General features: G+C 60.1%; 1 protein-coding gene across 2 annotated transcripts; it reads left to right on the top strand.

Moving 5' to 3' along the window:
- Window positions 1–4,555: 4,555 nt before the first annotated feature.
- CLEC2L (C-type lectin domain family 2 member L) lies at window positions 4,556–18,213 on the top strand. 2 transcript variants are annotated; one of them, XM_008249283.5, is made up of 5 exons: window positions 4,556–5,010; window positions 13,562–13,636; window positions 15,562–15,728; window positions 17,084–17,184; window positions 17,568–18,213. In XM_008249283.5, the coding sequence occupies exons 1-5, from the start codon at window positions 4,809–4,811 to the stop codon at window positions 17,677–17,679; spliced, it is 657 nt and encodes a 218-aa protein (XP_008247505.3). In that variant the 5' UTR covers window positions 4,556–4,808; the 3' UTR covers window positions 17,680–18,213. The 2 variants fall into 2 exon arrangements, with proteins under 2 accessions (XP_008247505.3, XP_089184843.1); XM_089328717.1 differs by lacking the exon at window positions 4,556–5,010 and having other exon boundaries at window positions 13,586–13,727.
- Window positions 18,214–18,729: the final 516 nt, after the last annotated feature.

Here is an 18,729-nt window from a genome sequence, read left to right as displayed (position 1 = left end):
GCACGTTGCTCTCGTCCTGCCTCGACTGATCACGGTCCTGATGAGTGGGTGGGGTCTCCAGGTTCTTCCATGAATGGCACCAGGTCTGCTGCAGACCAGGGCAGTCCGACTTGCTACTTCCTGACCTTTCCCGCTCTCGCCTAACTGCTCTGGCTGCACCTCCAGAGCTGTACTGAGAAAGACGGTGGAACTGGGATTAGGGGAAGTGAGTTCTACTTCCCCCCGTTCTGTATGATGTTATGGATTTGTTGTATTTGGCCATTATTGTGTTGAAAATACATTCCTTCCATTCCTAATTTTTTGAGTTTTTGTTTGAATCCCGAGGGGATCTGTATCTACTGAGATGATCCCACGGTTCAAGCTCACTCCAGTTCTGACCAAGCTCCCCCGTGAAGTCTCCCTCATCTGGGAACCCCGTGTAAGAATCTAGGAATCTGAGGGGACTTCACAGCAGAGTTTAGGACCTGGACACCCTGTGGGGCAAGGCTGGGTCCCCCCAGGTAAGCAGTGCACCCCATTTGCTGGTGCAGCTTCAGACTCCCCCTTTTCCGGGGAGGGCCGCCTTAGAAACTGCACTCAGGGGCCAGTGCTGTGGCATAGCGGGTTAAGCCTCTGTCTTTGGTGCCAGCATCCCATATGGGTGCAGACGGTGTCACCAGGACGCGGTGTGCGAGGGCGGGCAGTGGGCTCACCCTGGATGGAGCAGGAGGCAGACGGTGTCACCAGGACGCGGTGTGCGAGGGCGGGTAGTGGGCTCACCCTGGATGGAGCAGGAGGCAGACGGTGTCACCAGGACGTGGTGTGCGAGGGCGGGCAGTGGGCTCACCCTGGACAGAACAGGAGGCAGCCAGTGGTGACCAGCACGTGGTGTGTGAGGGCGGGCAGTGGGCTCCCCAGGTAGCTGGCTCCAACCTGAGACACTAGACCTGGTCTCAGCAGATGAAGCATCCCGGCGTCCACACAGCCTCGTGGCTCCCCTGCCCCCCACATTCTTCACAGGATGCATCCCAATAAAAGCCACCTGCCCTCAGCCCGGGTGGCAGGGTCTGTTTCCAGGGGACCCAGACTAGGACAGTGACCTGTGGGCTGTCTCTCACAGTGGGGAGACAGGTGGTCAGGATAATGGACTCTACATGTGAGATCCTGAAGCCCATCAAGACCCTACCTCCTACATCTGAGACAGTGCTGTCTCTTCCTTCCCTCCTTCCTTCTTCCCTCCCTCCTTCCTCCCTTCCTTCCTTCCTTCCTTCCTTCCTCCCTCCCTCCCTCCCTCCCTCCCTTCCTTCCTCCCTTCCTTCCTTCCTTCCTTCCTTGATTTTTATTTATTTGAGAGGGAGAGTTACAGACAGAGGAAGAGACAGATCTTCCAGCCAGCCAGTGGTTACCTCCCTAAATGGCCGCAATGGCCAGAACTAGTCCAGGTCAAAGCCAGGTCTCCCATGGGGTGCAGGGCCCAAGCACTTGGGCCATCCTCCACTGCCTTCCCGGGCCACAGCAGAGAGCTGGACTGGAAGAGGAGCAGCAGGGACGAGGCTGTGTGGACGCCGGGATGCTTCTTCTGCTTGTGACCAGGTCTGGTGTCTGTAGGTTGGTGCCAGATGGCTTCCAGGGTGAGCCCACTGCCCGCCCTCGCACACCGCGTCCTGGTGACACCGTCTGCCTCCTGCTCCAGGGGAGCCCACTGCCCGCCCTCGCACACCACGTCCTGGTGACACCGTCTGCCTCCTGCTCCATCCAGGGTGAGCCCACTACCCGCCCTCGCACACCGCGTCCTGGTGACACCGTCTGCCTCCTGCTCCATCCAGGGTGAGCCCACTGCCCGCCCTCGCACACCGCGTCCTGGTGACACCGTCTGCCTCCTGCTCCATCCAGGGTGAGCCCACTACCCGCCCTCGCACACCGCGTCCTGGTGACACCGTCTGCCTCCTGCTCCAGGGGAGCCCACTGCCCGCCCTCGCACACCACGTCCTGGTGACACCGTCTGCCTCCTGCTCCATCCAGGGTGAGCCCACTGCCCGCCCTCGCACACCGCGTCCTGGTGACACCGTCTGCCTCCTGCTCCATCCAGGGTGAGCCCACTGCCCGCCCTCGCACACCGCGTCCTGGTGACACCATCTGCCTCCTGCTCCCTAGCTGCCTTGCACCTGCCACCAAAGTGAGCTTCCCTAAATCATGACCTCGCCCTGCTCAGGTACATCTGGTGCTTCCTTCTGCCCACCAGACACTGTCCTGGGACAGGGGATAGAGCAGAGCCGGCTCCCATGCAGTGGACCAAGCACTGACAAGAGGGCACGGTCAGTGCCATGGGAAGGGAGGCTAAGAACTTCCTACGAGCCCCAAGAGCGGTGCCCAGCACAGCACTGGTCAGGGAGGCAGAGCCTGCCGGGCGTGCCTGGGACCCTGCTGCTCCTCCTCCTCTGTGACACCTGCGTTCCTGGCAGCAGCACCAGTTCCACCCAACACCCCTGTGCTCTCCGAGGCTCCCTGCTGACGGACGTCACTGGAGTTTCTGGGAAGGTGATTTTATTTTTGTAAAGTTTTTATGTATTTATTTATCTGTATTTATTTGACTGGCAGAGAGAGAGAGTAAGAGAGAGAGGGAGAGGGAGAGAGGGAGGGAGAGAGAGAGGCAGGGAGGGAGGGAGAGAGGGAGGGAGAGGGGGAGGGGGAGAGAGAGAGGGAGGGAGAGAGGGAGGGAGGGAGGGATGGAGAGGGAGAGAGGGAAGGAGGGAGGGAGGGAGAGAGGGAGAGAGGGAGGGATGGAGAGGGAGAGAGAGAGAGAGGGAGGGAGAGAGAGAGAGGGAGAGAGGGAGGGAGGGAGGGAGGGAGGGAGGGAGAGAGAGAGAGAGAGAGAGAGAAGTATCCCATTTACTGGTTCGTTCCCCAAATACCCACAACAGCTGGAGCCTGGCCAGCGGAAGCTGGGAGTCAGGCGCTTGGACCACGACTTCCGTGTGGGCTGTGGGACCCCAGCATTGGGAGCATCACTGGCTGCCTCGAGGGTGAGCAGACTCGGGAATGCGGGAATCGGCAGGGGAGCCCGCATCCCAGACAACGCCTGAGCTGTGGTGCCAAACGCCAGCCCTAGGGAAAGCTCTTTATTATCATTTTAAAAATATGTATTTGAAAGGGGGGGAGGGAGGGAGGGGGGGGAGGGATACCAGTCTTCCACACGCTGGTTCAGTCCTTAACCGCCTTCGCTGGTTCAGTCCTTAACCGCCTTCGGCAGCAGGAAGCAGTCTCCCGCGGGGCTGGCAGGGACCGCGGACTAGGCCATCATGTGCTGCCTCCCGGGGCATCGGGGACTGGAAGCAGAGCAGCCAGGACTCAGCCCGGCTCCCTGGTATGGGATATGGGTCCCAAGGGGTGGTTTAACTTGCAGCACACAACACCTGCCCCAGGCAAAGCTCTTCAAAGATTGCTATTGGAGACCACACCCCCTCCCCCTCTCTCCTGGGTCCTGGCTACTTGGGCAGTCTGGTACCCAGGTGTGGTGGCTGGAACTAAGGCAGCCGTGTTGTGACTATGCAGGCATTGTGAAATGTGGGCAGTTTGTGGATGGAGGAGCAAAGGAACCGGGCCCCTGATGACCTCGCAGCTCCCGACTAGCCCTGGAATGCCCACCTTCAGGTTTCTTTCACATGAGCAAAAGTAAATTTCTTTCTGGTTTAAGCCACTGTTGCTGGGGCTTTTCGTTAGAGTCTGCTGGGCCGACCCTGGATGAACGCAGTCCTGGAGAAGGTGCCAGAGACAAGGTGGGCCAACGGGGCTGCCAGGGGGCTGCAGCCAGGGGCAGGACGGCCAAGGGCCGGCTCTCCCGAGCAGAGGGGAAGAGCGGCAGCGCAGGGGCGGAAGGAGACTGTGAAGACCCTGCAGCCTTCCCAAGGGCTGCGCTCAGCCCGAGGGAGGGGGCCTGAGAGGGAGGGGCTGGGAGGCCCGCAGGGGGCTCTTCGAGCCTGGAAGACAGGCTTCCGGGGTGGCTGGCCCCAAGGGAGGGGCAGAGGAGCTGAGCCAGGAATCAGGCGGGAGGTCCAGGCCTGGAGGCCTTGAGCCTGGCCCGAGAATGGGTCCACGAAGCAGCAGCAGGGGTCAGCAAAGGCCGTGGCCGGAGCCCAGGGCGGGAGTCAGACACTTGGTCAGCCACCCACCTGCGCGGGACCCCTCGGCCTCTTTAATTCCAGTGTGCCACCTACACTGGGGGTGTTGCCAGGGCGGGTCCCTGGGGCTGAGCAGACGCTCCGCGGCCAGCTGTGCGCTCCGGGTCTTCTCTGGAGTCTAGGGACCGAGCGCCGCCCCCACCCCTCTGCTCTGGCTCCCGGGCCGCCGGCCGGAGGGAAACCACCCCTCTTCCTCGAGTCTCCTTGCGCTGCCCCGGCAAACTTGGCTCCCGTTACACAGGTGACTGCAGGAGCGGGGCAGCCGGACTCGCTACGCAGCCGCCACCTGGCTACAAGCCGGCGCTCCTGGATCCGCAGCGTCCGCCTTCCGCCCTGCGAGGGAGCGGGTGGCGGGGTCGGACCCGGACTGTCCCCGCTCTCCACGCCTCCTCCCGCCCGCCCTCGGCTCCCGCGCGCCGCCTCGCGCTCCTCCCCTGCGCCCGACTCCGCGGAGGCGGCGCGGTTCCGCCAGGGCAGGCGCGGCGCGCACGGCGGCGGCGCGGGGAGCCGGGCTCAGCCCCGGCCTACGAGCGCCGCGGCCCTCGCCCACCCCAGGCCGGCCTGGGGGGCCCGCGGGGCGCCGAGTGCGCGTCGGGCTGGGCCCCGCACCCCGGCACAGGAGCGCGGGCACGGCGCGGCGGAGCACCAGGCATGGAGCCCGCCCGGGAGCCGGCCCGCGAGCCCCCAGCGCGGACCCGGCCGCCGCCGCCCCCCGCCGCGCGCCCCGCGCCCGCCCCCGCCGCGCCCAGGCCGCGCTCGCCGGCCGAGGCCGAGGGCCGCGGGCCCGAGGGGCTGCTGCGGCGATCGGGGTCGGGCTACGAGGGCAGCACCAGCTGGAAGGCGGCCTTGGAGGGTAAGCGCGGAGCGGGGACCCTCGCCGGGTCACAGTCACCTTGGCCAGCCTCGCGGAGGGGAAGGCGCGCGGCGCAGCGCCGGGACTCGGCTAATTCATTCATTTCGGGGCAGGCGCCACTCCGTGGAGGCGACGCGGGCAGGGAGGTAACGGGAGACCGCTCCGGTCACTGCCTTGACCCTGCCTCTGCTGCTAAGTCCCTTTTTGACCTTGGGACGAGCTCCGCTTCCTCGTGCGGGAAGGGGGACCGTCCCTGCCCAGCACCCACCCTCCCCGCGCCCGGAGAAGCTGGCCTGAATCTGGCAGTGGAAATGCTACGGGCAGAGTAACAGGAGCGGGCGCCCTGCGGGCCGGTGGAGGCGGCCCTGGTGGCGCCGGGCCCCGGAGGCATCTCCGAGGGGCTCTTCCTGGCAAGGTCATGGGTTGCCCCCACCCCCTTCCACTCGGACGGGCTCCGGGCTCGCCAGGAAGCAGTAACCAACGTGGGAAGTAGGGTTCAAGTTGGAGTTCTTTCAGGAAACTTGTGTTGGCTGCTGGTGTGTGCTGTGGGAGATGGAGCTGGCAGGGAGCGCGCCAGGGCTAGCGAGCTGGCTCTCCTGAGGGCTGTCAGGGTGCGCCTTGGATCCCCAGGGGCTGAGGAGGACCTGGGCAGCACTAACTAGGGGAGCCCAGAGCCTGGGCCAGCTGTCCTTAAGGAGGGAGTGTCAGGAAAGGAGGGCTTCCTGGAGTAGGTGACCACTTAGGAGTGGAGAGAAGAGGAAACAGGGTACCAGGCCCCAGGGAGTGACATGTTCAGGGGCCTGGTGGTCACGCTGGCCTGTCCCGGGAGGGGGTGTCAGTGTTGAGCCCTGGAGTGCATGCTGGGGGCCAGGTGAGGAGGGTCCCTGAGGGACCACCTGGGCCTTGCTGGGGTTTGGACTCTGCTCTGAAGAAGCTGTAGAGGGGCTGAGACGGTGCAGCTGCCCTCGGACCACTGGTGGCGGCTCCAAGGTGGAGCCCGCCTGGAGGTCGGGGGGAGGGGAGGGCTGGCCCCAGCACCTGCACCAGGCAGCTCCGGGCTGAGGAGGGAGCGCATTGGGGGCTGTGAAGAAGGGGCAGCGGGCAGGTGGCCGGATGCTGGCTGGGGACAAAGGAGACACAGCAAGTGGAAGGACTGATGAGAGCTCTGGGCTGGGTGGAAGTGAGGCGGACAACGCCCCCTGCTGGTGGCTGGCTGGGTTTGCCCTGTGACCCCCATGCTCCCCTCCTACCCAAGCTGTTTCAGTCCCTCACTGGCATTTCTGCAAGGTCTACACTAACTGTAACCCTGACCCCCAGAGGGCCTGCTCCCTGCTTCTGCCCCGGGCTGCCCACCTGCCGTTAGGCTGGAGAAGGGGCTGCGCCCTGGACGGGCAGGTGACTCAGAGACCCCCTCGGGCTGCTTGGTGTCTACCTGCCGGCCAGCCTCGTCTCACCCGGCCTGCCTGGCTCCCTGCCTGGCCTCGCTCTGCGGCTCCCGCCCACTGCTGTTCCCTCCATCTCCTCCCCAGCCTTTGCAGGCTGTGGGTCCTGGGTGCTGGCACCTCGGGCCTGTGGATGCTCCCACAGAAGTCTCAGGGCTGGAGCCCGAGCGCCTCTGCTGGTTCCCCAAGGGACTCCGGGCCGGGACTCCCAGGCCAGGACTGGACCTTCCCAGGCAGTTACTGAGCTGCCGGTGCTGGCCTGTACGCTGGCCTCGCACACCCATTTATTCTGTAACATCGGGCACAGCCCTGCACCTGCTGAGCTCCCAGTGCAGGGCTGACACCGTGAGGGTGCAGAGCTTGCAGCAGCGTGGCTGGCAGGGTTTGAGACTTTGCGCCTCCCACGGCTACAGACAAAGGCCCTTTGACTTCTCGACTAGGCCAAGCTGTGTGCTCCTAGGGGTCTGTGCTGCTGCCTACGGTGTGCCGAGCACTTCTCCAGCACCTACGGCGTGCCGGCCCCATGCCGAGGGCCTGGACGGCAGCTGTGGTGTTGAATCGACACCTGTCCCCTTGCAGGGGGTGGGCCCATTTTCTTATAGGTGAGGGCCGCAGCGTCTGCCTAGGGACACGCCTTGGTAGCTAACACAAGAGACCGCCGTGGGGTTTGTCATGAAGCTTCAGTGACGTGGAAGGTCTCCCCTTTCCTCACTGATGGAGGACATCAGGCCCTCGGAGGCTAGCCGTGGTGATCTCGCCCCGGCTGCTAGGCAGCCTGCCACTTCTGGGATGGCCAGGTGTCCCCTCCTCCAATCAGAGAGCTGGGGTGTGCGCCCGGGGCTTTCAGACTGTCCTCAGATGGACAACTGGCTCTGTAAGCAGACAGCTGAGCAGAAGTTCCCAGGATGGAACCCCCACCCCCACCCCCAGCCTGTGGGTACAGGTGGGAGGGGTGACCCTGAGCTCCTGCCCAGGTTCTGGGTTCTGGAGGTGACCGGGACGGGGGCGGGAGAGGGGACGTGGTGACTCTGCAGACCACAGGCTATGGATTTGTCGGTGCTCACTGATTCTGAATTTTTAATGTTGAAAGTGTCCTGATTAGGCCTCAACCCACAGCTTCCTGGTCAAAACCACACACATGCATTTAGAAAGGCCTCTGAAAAACCCAGAAATGGCCAAGCTCCCCATCCGATAGTTTTTAATAGTCAAGCTTGTGCTCGCTGGGCTGTGCCCGACGGCTCCGAGACGTCAGCCAGGGGCCTTCTGGGGGTGTGGGTGTGAGGGTGACGGGACACTGTCTGGCCCTGGGAGTGAGGCTGTCCCCCGAAGCTGCTCCTTCTACTATTTGGCTACATCACCCACATTTAGGAACCTAAGCAAACTGCACCCTCAAGGCCCATCGAATACAAGCGTGGACCTCAGTACAGTGGGAATGACACCTGACCTTTCGGGAGAACTCAGATGGAGCCGTCAGAAGGATACACCAGAGTCCTGCCCCGCAGTACCTCAGGCTGTGACCCTGTATGGACACACAGTCATGGCAGGCCATGAACGGGTGTCCTGAGAGGACAGGGAGTGTCGTGTGCTGGCCGGACAGAGACCACGGGGAGCTGGGAACAGGCAGCCCCCAGAGCGAGCGTGGCTCTGCTGACACCTTGTTGTTGCACTTCCAGCCCCCAGACCCGAGGGAGCTGCTGTTGCACCCGCGTATGGCCTTGCGAGGGCACCCCTGGAAAGGCGCACACCATTGTTTAGGGTCGTCTTCTCGCTGAGGGCAGACAGCACGCAAGGAGTTGGGACTCCCTAGCATGTTCTTTCTCTCCACGGCGCGGTGTCCAGAGAACTCTTCCCCATGTTGGAGTGTCGAGTCCCAGCTGCTCCACTTCCAGTCCAGCTCCCTGCTAATGCACCTGGGAGGCAGCAGAGGATGGCCCAAGTCCTTGGGCCTCTGATAGTCACATGGGAGACCCTGATGGAGTTCCTGGCTCCTGGTTTCAGCCTGGGAAAGCCCTGAGTGTTCTGGGTATTCGGGGAATGAACCAGCAGATGGAAGATCTCTTTCTCTCCTTCTCTGCCACTCTTTCAGATAAATAAATCTTTAGAAGAAATATACAGCCTTAAAAGGAGGGGTAATGGGACCAGGGTGAGAGCAGCACATGAGCTGGCACGGGAGGAAGGAGGAGGGAGGCTGGGTACGGTGACCTGCCCCAGGCAGACGCCACGCAGCTCCGAGGGGTGAGCCTGTGACGAAGCTGCCTCCAGCAATGGTGCGGCAAGAGGAGGGCAGGCTTGCAGTCACCCACCAGGACTCCTGGGCCCCAGCAGCCCACCCCTTGCTCAGGAAGGACTGCCGTCTGTTGGACTTGCAGGCCAGGATGACAGACTGCATCCACGCCTTCACCCTCTCCCCACTCAGAAGCCCAGTAATACAACAGCACAGACTTTTAAGCCATGAAAACAACAGTGACAGGAGAGGGGGCACTGGCAACAGAACTGGGAGCCGGGAGCACATGGCTGAGTGGTGACTGGCTTCAGCGCACTGGGAGGCACGGAAGCCACACTAGTCACAGGAGAGGGCTCCAAGGCTCCGCGGCTGTCGGCAGGGGGTGAAGATGCCCAAGCACCTGGGCCGTCTTCCACTGCTTTCCCAGGTGCATTAGCAGGGAGCTGGATTGGAAGTGGAGCAGCTGGGATTCAAACCGGTGCCCATGTGGGATGCTGGTGCTGCAGGCCACGGCTTTTGAGAGGGGGTCTTCACAGAACCACGGCAACAGCAGCAGTGTGTTGGAAGTTAAAGTATGATTGCAGAAATGAAAAACCCAGTAGAAGGGTAGGAAGAGAAAGTGGAGATATCTTCCAGGAAATATAGCAAAAAGGCAGAGAAAGCAAACAAGAGAAAAGAGGTGAGAAATTTGGAGGATCCATCCAGGAGATTCAACATTTGAGTAATATGACCCCCAGAGGGAAGTTAGAACACAGAGAGGGAATCAGTGACACAAGCAAAGGAGGGTTCCTGGAACCAAAGGACGTGCCTTTCCGCACGCAAGGCCTGCTGCCTGCTCGAGTAGACGCACCATGCACGGCGGAGTGGTGTAGCATCCTGGAGATCAGGAAAGATCGGCAAGATTCCAGAGATGGGAAGATCAAGCAATTCAACTTTGAAGGATAATGGACAAGGACAGACTTAGACTTTTCTCCGACAGCAACACTGGCGCTGGTAAACAGTTATGCAGTGCGCTCCCGCTCTGTGGGAGAGCCACTGCTGACCCAGGAGACGCAGGCCTCTGAGGCCGTGAGTCCGGAGATCATGCAGCAGGGCACCTAGTGAGAGGCTTCGCTCCTTGCAGCTGTGCTGTGCTGTGCGGTGCTTCTCGGGAGTCTTGGGCAGCTGTTGGCAGATAGGCCCCACTGAAATGAGTAAGACAGGAGGAAGACATGGGCGAGAGAAGCTGCTAGAGAAGCAACCCAGGAGATGGCCAGAGAAATCCTCAGGGTGTGGGATGGGAGATCCCAGGGTGGAGCTGGGCTTGGGAAGCGACGGTCAGATTGGAGCAGGTGAGAGGGCTGCAGGGGGTCGTTCCCTGAGCAGGTGACAGACCGGCTGTCTCTTCCCCATGTCCGCATGCTGAATCCCTAACCCCATGGGATAGCATTAAGGAGGTAGGGCCTTTGGGAGGTAAACAGGGTTAGAGCGGGTCATGAGGTAACTCCTGGGGTGGGCCGAGTGCCCTTTGAGGAGGAGTAGACCAGAGCTTCCTTTCCCCCAGGGGGGAGCAGCAGCCGTCGGCAAGTAGAAGAGCCCTAGCCCAGTCCCACGAGCACCCCCAGAACTGTGAGAGAGACAGTCTACTGTTCAAGCCCGCAGCATTTGATAGCCGAACTGGCTCAGCCAAAGGCGAAATACATCCAATTCCTGATGCAGTCCTGTAATCTAAGAGGAGTTTGTGGGTTAAAATGCTGGTGAGCACACAGAAGACTAAGCAAAGGAAAAAGAAGGCCACAGTTAACTAACAGGCAAACTGGAGGTTTGTGGGAAAGAGGTTATCCTGATACCTGTGTGGCTTTTCTGGGAGTGCCCTGTAGGCCATCACACAGTAGGACACAGAGCGAGTATCACACACAGACTGAGAGAGAGAGTGGAGGTGAGCGGGCAGGCTGGGGTGGGAGTGCCCCGTAGGCCCTCATCACAGGACACAGAGCGAGTACCACACACAGACTAACAGAGAGAGAGAAAGAAAGCAGAGATGAGCAGGCAGGCTGGGGTGGGTGTGCCCTGTAGACCGTCACACAGTAGGACACAGAGCGAGAACCACACACAGACTGACAGAGTAGAGGTAAGCGTCAGGCTGGGGTAGGTGTGCCCCGTAGGCCCTCATCACAGTAGGACACAGAGCGAGAACCACACACAGACTGACAGAGAGAGCGGAGGTGAGCGGGAAGGCTGGAGTGGGAGTGCCCCGTAGGCCGTCACACGGTAGCACACAGAGCGAGAACCACACACAGACTGACAGAGAGTGTGGAGGTAAGCGTCAGGCTGGGGTGGGAGTGTGCAGAGAATTGATTCTTCATCGTTGGGGAGGAACGCAGCAAGTTATGTCTCAGCTGGGAAAGTGGCGCAGTACTGACCTGCACCTGCCATTCAGAGAACTGGAGCTGGTACCAAAGTCAGCTGCGGGAACTCCAGCGGTTGCTTGACAAGGGGCAGTGTCATTAGGAGGTCCTTACGTGGAGACTTCCAAAAGTTCTGGATGCTTTAAATCCATGCTTTTCTGACTATCCTTAACGATGGAAACAGGTTTCTTTCCCAAATCCTTGGCCAACTGCAGAGCAGATGCAGGACGACGCGTGACCATGCGCTTGGACGTCAGGGTGACACATGGCGGCGACCCCGTCCTCTCCGTGTTGGAGCTTACATCATCGCGGAGGACGGCGCCCTGGCTGCGCCCACACTCATGCACGACTTTTTTTTTTTTTTTAAGATTTTATTTATTTATTGGAGAGGTAGAGTTACAGACAGTGAGAGGGAGAGAGAGAGAGAGAGGTCTTCTATCCCCTGGTTCATTCCCCAACAGACCGCAATGGCTGGAGCTGCGCTGTTCCAAGGCCAGGAGCCAGGTGCTTCTTCCAGGTCTCCCACGTGGGTGCAGGGGCCCAAGGACTTGGGCCATCCTCCACTGCCCTCCTGGGCCACAGCAGAGAGCTGGATCAGAAGAGGAGCAGCCAGGACTGGAACCTGTGCCCATACGGGATGCTGGTGCCACAGGCGGAGGATTAACCTACTGTGCCACTGTGTCAGCCCCTCATGCACAACTTTGATTGACCTGACTAGTCAAAGAGTCCAAACAAAAACACCTTTAAAAGGGAGTTCACACCTACGAATGCCTAAGATAACAGAAAGTGAAGACCAGCAAGTGATGGTGAGGATGGGGGAGACCGCAGGCTCGCACGCGGGGACGAGGGTGGAGAGAGACCGGCCGGCTCGCACACGCAGGCGGGACTGTAAGCCGGGCCCGCCACCGTGCACGACCACTTGGCAGCTCCTCAAAAAGTGAGCAGCAAGCACTCCCAGCACCCACCCGAGAACTGAAAGCAGTCTCCGAGAGACTTCCTGCAGCTGGCTTAGGAGTGAGTGCAGGGGACTCACCGGTAAGCGCGATGCGGCACAGCCACACAGTGGGCACTCCTAAGCCGTAGAAGGGAGTGAGGTCAGACACCTGCTGCCCCATGAGGACCCTGGAAAGCACACGCTAATTGCAATCAGCCAGACTCTGAAGGGCAACGCTGTAGGAGCCCCTTATATGAAACATTGGAGCAGGCGACTTCAGAGGACAGAAAGCAGAGGCGACTGCCAGGGCTGGGGAGGGCAGTGGAGAGGAACCCATGGGTACCGGGTGCCAGTCTGGGAGGCTGGACAAGTGTGCAAGTAGACAGTGGTGATGGTTATACAATGTGGTGACCTTACCACCACCAAGTGAACACTTAAAAAATGGCTAAAGTGGCCAGCACTGTGGTACAGCTGGTTAAGCCGCTGCCTGCGATGCCGGCATCCCATAGAAGCACTGGTTTGACTCCTGGCTGTGACACTTCTGACCCAGCTCCCTGCTAATGCACCTCAGAAAGCAGCGGAGGATGGTCCAAGTGCTTGGACTCCTGCACCCACGTGGGAGACCTGGGAGAAGCTCCTGGCTCTTGGAGAACTGGATGGAGTTCCTGGCTCCTGTTTTTTTTTTTTTTTTTTTACAGGCAGAGTGGACAGTGTGAGAGAGAGACAGAGAAAAAGGTCTTCCTTTTGCTGATCCGAAGGCAGGAGCCAGGTGCTTCTCCTGGTCTCCCATGGGGTGCAGGGCCCAAGGACCTGGGCCATCCTCCTCTGCACTCCCGGGCCACAGCAGAGAGCTGGCCTGGAAGAGGGGCAACCGGGACAGAATCCAGCGCCCTGACCGGGACTAGAACCTGGTGTGCCAGCACCATAGGCGGAGGATTAGCCTATTGAGCCGCGGCACCGGCTGGCTCCTGGTTTTAGCCTGGTCCATTGTGGCCATTTGGGGTGTGAATCAGTAGCTGGAAGAGCCCCCCTGCCCCATTTCTTCCTCTCTCTGTAACTCTGCCTTTCAAATAAATACAAATCTTTTTTTAAAATGGCTAAGTACATTTTGTGTGTGTGTGTATGTATATGTGTGTGTATATATATATATATATATATATTCTACCACAATGAAAAAAAAGTCTTTGAAAAAACCCTGTGTTGAATGTTGAAAAGAGTGCCTTTGTGAAATACAAACTAGGAATGCTGAGTGATGACAGGAAGCGAGCACAGACAAAAAGGGAGGCCCACAGACCAGAAGGGTTTTACTGAGGGGAGGGGACGGATGGTGCCGGGTGGGCGGGTGTCAGGAGGTGCCTGGAGAAGAGGACATGGGGAGCAACGACGCAGGGCAGGGCACCCCGTGAGGGCACCGCAGGGCCTTGGGAGCCCGTGTGGCTGGAAGCCGGGGCGGAGCACAGGCGGGGGGCTTGCTACACCACATCACCCAGCTCCAGCCGCCAGGCTTCTCACTGTGGGGCCTGGGGTGCGCGGCCAGAGAATGACCCCTGTCTCTTCTCCTCAGACACCACCACGCGGCTCCTGCTGGGGGCCATTGCTGTGCTTCTGTTCGCCATCCTGGTGGTGATGAGCATCTTGGGTGAGCGTGCATGCCAGCCTTTGTGCCATTGCATGTAACACTCCTGTCCGAAGCATGCTAGCAGGTCACGGAGCGGTTCTGCAGGGGACAGGTAAGTAAAGTGCTGTGTCTGCCGTCGGAGATTTCTGCCTACCGTAATACACTGACGCGTGGACTGTACCTGCTCTGTCATTTTATTACTTTTCCCACCTTTTCCGTCTCCACTGATTTGCTCCTTTATTTGAGAGGGAAGGAGGGAGGAAGGCAGAGAGAGTGAGCGAGTGCCATCCACTGGTTTGCTTCCTGAATGTCCACAACGGCTGGGGCTGGGGCAGGCTGAGGCTAGGAACCTGGAATTCAGCCAGGGTCTCCCACGTGGGGGGCAGAGACCTGAGTACTCGAGCCGTCACATGCTCTTTCCTGGGGTGCACATCAGCAGGAAGCTGAACCTGGAAGCAGACCTCGGACTCAAACCCGGGCACTCTGACACGGGATGTAGGCATCCCCAGGAGGGTCTTCACTGCTAGGCCAAGAGCCTACCCCCGCATCCCTTTTATTAAGCCGTGCGGGTGAAGCAGAGGTGCTACCTAAGTATTGTTTCCTAGATGCTGTGAGAACTTGGAAGAAACCCGCAGTGCGTGGGGCAGGTGGTCTGGGAGGACTGGAGAAGACCATCTGGGGATGACAGGCTCTACAGCTCACATGTGTTCAGCAAACATTTACCGAGCCATCCTGTGTACTGGGCCATGATCTAAGGAGCCAGCAGAAGGAGAGAGGAGGGAGGGACTGACACCGTCTCTTGTGCCCAGGGCTGAGTGCAGCAGTCGAGGCAGCACTGCCTACTGTCCCAGTGAGCACCAGTGGGGACAACCAATCATTTGTATGAAAACAAAAAATATGCTTATAGAATTTGCAGCTGTCACAATCCTAAGACACAATCGCATGCAGCAGATAGGAAAAAAAATCAAGATTAGAATTAGTCTTTAAAAACTCCGATGATGAGCCAGAGCAAATGACATGCACGCTGAAGAAGTAACTGTGTTTCTGTGTTTGCGCTCCAAAAGTGCTTTCCGCGTGTGTGGGCACGAGTGAGCCCTGGCTTGCAAGCAGCTCACAGGACAGGAGGCTGAGCGTGGCTGACCTCCTCTCGGCAGGGAGGCCCTTCGAGAATCCGACGGCCGCCCCAGGCGTCTTCCCCAGGAACCCAGGGACGTGCGCAAGTGCACGGGGCTGCAGCGCGTTCACTGAAGCAGTCTGCAGACTGGAGAGGCCGTGACATCAGTGTCACTGTTGCTGCTGGCAGAGCCGCAGCTGTTATGCCCCGTCTGCCCCATTGCAGAGTTTCGGGGGCACAGTGGGGTCCAGTCGTGAGCAGGCGGGACAGAGAGCAGACCCTAGGGGAGGCGCGGGAGAAGCCAGGATGGGGGGAGCCTGGGGTCCTCCCTCAGGTGGGAGGTAGCAGATGGGACAGGTTTACTCTGGGTCTCTCCTGAGGACAGGAGCTAGACGGTAGGTCTAGGGGCAGGAGAGCAGGCTGGGATTCAGATCTGCGCTCCACGGCTGAGGTGTAGGATGGGCTGTGTAGCCAGCCAGTGAGGGAGGGCGTGGGTAATGAGGGCGCCCAACCTTCCTGCTGCAGAGAGAGGCTGCCTGGCTTCCAGTTCCCTTCCTGAGTTTCTGGGGTTCCATGCCTTGGGGAGCTCCGACAGCAAAGACTGTAACCCAGGAGTAACCTGGTGCGCTCCCTCAAGGTGATGAACCCGTGAGCCTCCCAAAGCCCCTCCTCTCCCCACTCAGTCCCCAGCCTCTCGCCTCAGCACTGTCGCTGAAGGGCCCCAAGGTCGAGGTAGGTGGAGGAGCTGCAGAGGGGGTGGGCTGGGGTGGGAGGGGCAAGGCCGTGGCTGGGCACCGCGGCTGGTCCTGAGCCCTTCCCCTCCTCCCTGCAGCTTCCAAGGGCTGTATCAAGTGTGAAGCGCCCTGCCCGGAGGACTGGCTGCTCTACGGAAGGAAATGCTACTTCTTCTCCGAGGAGCCGAGAGACTGGAACACGGGCAGGCAGTACTGCCACTCTCACGAGGCCGCCCTGGCTGTGATTCAGAGCCAGAAGGAGCTGGTGAGTGTCGTGGGGTTGAGGCTGGAGGGCTCTCAGTACCCCTGCCCTCGACTCTGGGGAAAGCCACTCCCCAAGCCTGCGGTGTGCCCCTGTGACGTGTCCCCAGAGCCCGCAGCCACTGTGCAGCCCTGGTGGGCAAGTGAGTCCCAAGGGGCTGAGCAGGTCACCTAGCAGCTATTTCCATGTCCACTGTCAAGGCCACAGACTGAGCTAAATGCAGTAAGATGCAAGAACTTGAAAATACAAGCACACTTGTGAAATGTGAAAACACATTCTGATTTTCAACTGGAAACACCCCAGATAGTCGAATCAGAAGACACGTGAGGCGGCGCTGTTGTGGCACAATGAACTAGGCTGCTGCCTGCAGTGCCGGCATCCTGTGCTGGAGCGCTGCTTCGAGTCCCGGCTGCTCCACTCTGACCCAGCTCCCTGCTAACGTGCCTGGGAAGGCAGTGGAGGGTGGCCCAAGTAGCGGGCTCCTGCCACCCATGTGGGAGACCCAGATGGAGCTCCAGGCTTCTGGCTTTGGCCTGGCCCAGCCCTGGCCATCATGGCATTTGGGAAATGAACTAGCAGATGGAAGATCTGTATCAAATTGCCTTTCAAAAAACCAAATGAAAAAAAAGTGATGGGGCAGGCATTCGGCACAGTGCTGAGGATGCTGCTAGGGAGGCCGGCATCCCAGATCACAGTGCCTGGGCTTGGTCTCGGCTCAGCCCGCTCCAGCTTCCTGCTGCTAAGGCACACCCTGGGAGGCAACAGGTCCCTGTCACCACGTGGGAGGCTCAGAGTTCCTGGGTCCTGGTTTTGCATGGCCTCCCCTGGCTGTTGGGGTCATTTGAAGAGCAGGCCGGATAGGAGATCTCTGTTTGCCTTTCATGTAAAATAATAAGAGAAACACAATTAATTCTCTCCTGGCCATTGTGGCTTTTGAACCACAGTGGTGTGGCCATCCAAACTAGCAGATTATCTAAAAATCACTGTATGTTGGCCTAAGTCCGGAAGTAGGCAGTTAGAAGTACAGTTCGTCTGAGTCCATCAGCAGGCAACCCCCAGGCCTCCTGCAGGTCAGGAGAGCCAGCACGCTGGGACCACCGAGCTCGAGAAGCAGCCCAGTGCGGCTGGGGCCCCGGCGTGCACCCCTTCAGGCTGTGGGAGACAGCTGGCGGAGCTGCGTCTCAGCAGTGTGACTGCAAGGGAGTCCGTGAGCCTGGCTCCGCCCTCTTGGGATGGGGTGGGACATCAGCCATCCTGCAGTTGTCTGTCCACCCTGGGAGCCAGGATCTTCCAAGCAGAGGTTGGCTTTGGAATGAGCGAGCGTCTGACTCCAAGTTTTCCCTCTTTCCCGGGTGCAGGAGTTTATGTTCAAGTTCACGCGGAGGGAGCCCTGGATTGGCCTGCGCAGAGTTGGGGATGAGTTCCACTGGGTCAACGGGGACCCGTTTGATCCGGACACGTGAGCTGAGGCTTCATCTTCTGGCCACCGAGCTTAGCTTGGAGCACCCCTAACTCCCCAGAGAGCAACACTTGGTTTTGTGCGAGCCGGGGACAGTGGTCTCTGGGTCCAGTGTGCGTGGCAGACACCCTTTCCCGGGAGGGGATCCCCTTCTCTGCCTCCTGGGGAGGTGGCTCTGCCCCACGCACCATCAAAGCTCCCTGGAGTCGGAGCCCAGGCTCTGCCAGCTCCTCCACAGCCCATTCAGCCTGAACCCGGGGCTGGCGAGGGGAGGGCGTGCCCGGGCCGTCCTGGCCCCACTGGCCAGAACTCCGTCCCATGACCGTGCCCAGCTGCGAGGGAGGCTGGTCGTGAGCACCTGGTCTGTTCTCTTCTGGCTGCAGATTCACCATCTCGGGCCCCGGCGAGTGCGTCTTCGTGGAACCCACCAGGCTGGTGTCGACCGAGTGCCTGATGACCCGGCCGTGGGTGTGCAGCAAGATGGCCTACACATGAGGGGGGTCGGGCCAGAGGCTGCCCCTCCGCCCAGGCCTGAGCGCGCCAGCTCTGGCTCCGAGACCTGCCTCCAGCAGAGCTGCTGGCCTCTCCGAGGTGAAGTAGCTGGGGGGATGGGGGTGGTCTCTGCCCCGGCCCCTCTCCCAGGCCCCCGAGCTCCTGGTCTCCTGTGTCCCCAGGCAGGTCCTGTGGCTCAGCAGTTAAATCCCTGATGCTAAATACTGTAGACATCTGTCCCCCATACTCACGCAGGCGCAGGCACAGTCCCCCTCTCAAGCTCAGTCCGCCTTAGCCAGCCCCCCAGGTCATTCCCTCCTTACTGCAGCTCTGGTGCTTTGGGTAGGGCAGGGCGGGGACCGATCGGGTTGCTGTGGCCCAGCAGGCCCACTGTCCCTGATGGGGTCTCTCCCACCTCGGCCAGTCCCCTGCATCCACTCTCTCTGCCTGGCTTGGGGTTCTCGGGCAGGGCCCCTGCTATGTCCGCGGTGCTGTTGTCTTGGTCACTAACGGAATAAAGAGATGACTGGCATCCCAAGAAGTCTGCTGGCATCTGTCCTAGGGGGAACAGCAGAGGGGCATGTGTCCTCTGCCGGTGCAGGGGACACCAGGCAGATGTCTCCATGCCCCAGTCTTGGTGCAGTGGGATGAGCTGCTGTGTGGGACACCCAATCCCGGATCAGAGCGCCAGTTCGAGTCCTGGCGCCTCTGCTTCTGACCCAGCTCCCTGCTAATGTGCCCTGGAGGCAGCAGATGACGGCTCCGGGGCTGAGTCCCTGCCACTCAGGGAGACCCAGATGCAGTTTTTGGCTCCTGACTTTGGCCTGACTCAGCTCCAGCTGCTGTGGTCATCAGGGGAGTGAACCAGCCAATGGAAGATCTGTTTCCCTCTCTCACTCTGCCTTTCAAATAAATAAATCTTAAAAAGTGCACTTCTTCTGGTGTGGCAGGTACAGTGTGTAGAACTGAGAATAGAAAACATATCTGTGGGCTCAGGACATCACTTAATCCTTCAAGGACACCACGTTATTTGAAGATGTTCAAGGGTTAGTT

Source organism: Oryctolagus cuniculus, chromosome 3, assembly GCF_051225735.1.
Source record: "Oryctolagus cuniculus isolate XC-2025 breed Fujian yellow rabbit chromosome 3, ASM5122573v1, whole genome shotgun sequence".
NCBI classification, from domain to species: Eukaryota; Metazoa; Chordata; class Mammalia; order Lagomorpha; family Leporidae; genus Oryctolagus; species Oryctolagus cuniculus.
This window is presented reverse-complemented; position numbering and strand designations above follow the sequence as displayed.

Coding starts and splice junctions, on each gene's coding strand:
- CLEC2L (XM_008249283.5), top strand. CDS start 4,809: ATGGAGCCCGCCCGGGAGCCGGCCCGCGAGCCCCCAGCGCGGACCCGG. Junction 5,011..13,561: donor CTGGAAGGCGGCCTTGGAGG/GTAAGCGCGGAG, acceptor TCTTCTCCTCAG/ACACCACCACGCGGCTCCTG. Junction 15,729..17,083: donor TTCAGAGCCAGAAGGAGCTG/GTGAGTGTCGTG, acceptor TCCCGGGTGCAG/GAGTTTATGTTCAAGTTCAC.